Source organism: Haliaeetus leucocephalus, unplaced genomic scaffold (genome assembly GCF_000737465.1).
Source record: "Haliaeetus leucocephalus isolate CR32 unplaced genomic scaffold, Haliaeetus_leucocephalus-4.0 Scaffold307, whole genome shotgun sequence".
Taxonomy (NCBI): domain Eukaryota; kingdom Metazoa; phylum Chordata; class Aves; order Accipitriformes; family Accipitridae; genus Haliaeetus; species Haliaeetus leucocephalus.
In genome coordinates, this window is record NW_010972743.1 from 71,154 (window position 1) to 71,653 (window position 500).

The window sequence follows — 500 nt, forward strand, 5'->3', positions numbered from 1 at the left end:
AGCCCCAGTGACACCCCAAACCCCTCACAGGGTGTGTGTGTGGGTGTTATTATAGGGTCTCCCCCCTCTGAGAACTCCCCAGATCCCCAGGGGAGTCCTAAAAACCAGAGAAGTCCCCCCAAACTGACACACACACACACACCCTTTTTGGGGGTGTACCCCCCCCATTTTTTGTGGGGGGAGCTCCCTACCGGCGTCAGCTGCCCGGTCAGCAGCTGCAGCAGCGTGCTCTTCCCCACACCGTTGGGACCCACGATGCAAACTGGGGGGGACAGGAGAGAGAAAAAAGGGGGAGCCCCCAGTACCTCGTGTTACTGTAGGGTCTAGCAGGACCCCCCCACACACCTTATCGTAAGGTCCCACACCCCTCCCGCGATGTTTACGTAGGGTCTCACCCCGTGACTCCATGTCGATGCCGAAGTCGAGGTTGCGGAAGAGCAGCTCCTGCCCCTCGTAGCCGAAGTCGACGCCTGCGGATGGGGTGGAGCTGAGCTGGGGGG

The 500-nt window shown here is 61.0% G+C and overlaps 1 protein-coding gene across 1 annotated transcript in view; it reads right to left on the bottom strand.

The window, feature by feature from the left end:
- ABCF1 (ATP-binding cassette, sub-family F (GCN20), member 1) overlaps positions 1–500 on the bottom strand; it is a 6,568-nt gene that overhangs the window by 1,479 nt on the left and 4,589 nt on the right. Inside the window, exons 17-18 of the mRNA XM_010571160.1 lie at positions 396–470; positions 192–262 (exon numbers count right to left, since the gene is read on the bottom strand). Of these exons, the coding sequence (XP_010569462.1) occupies positions 192–262; positions 396–470 (146 nt within the window). The remainder of the gene's footprint in view (positions 1–191; positions 263–395; positions 471–500) is intronic.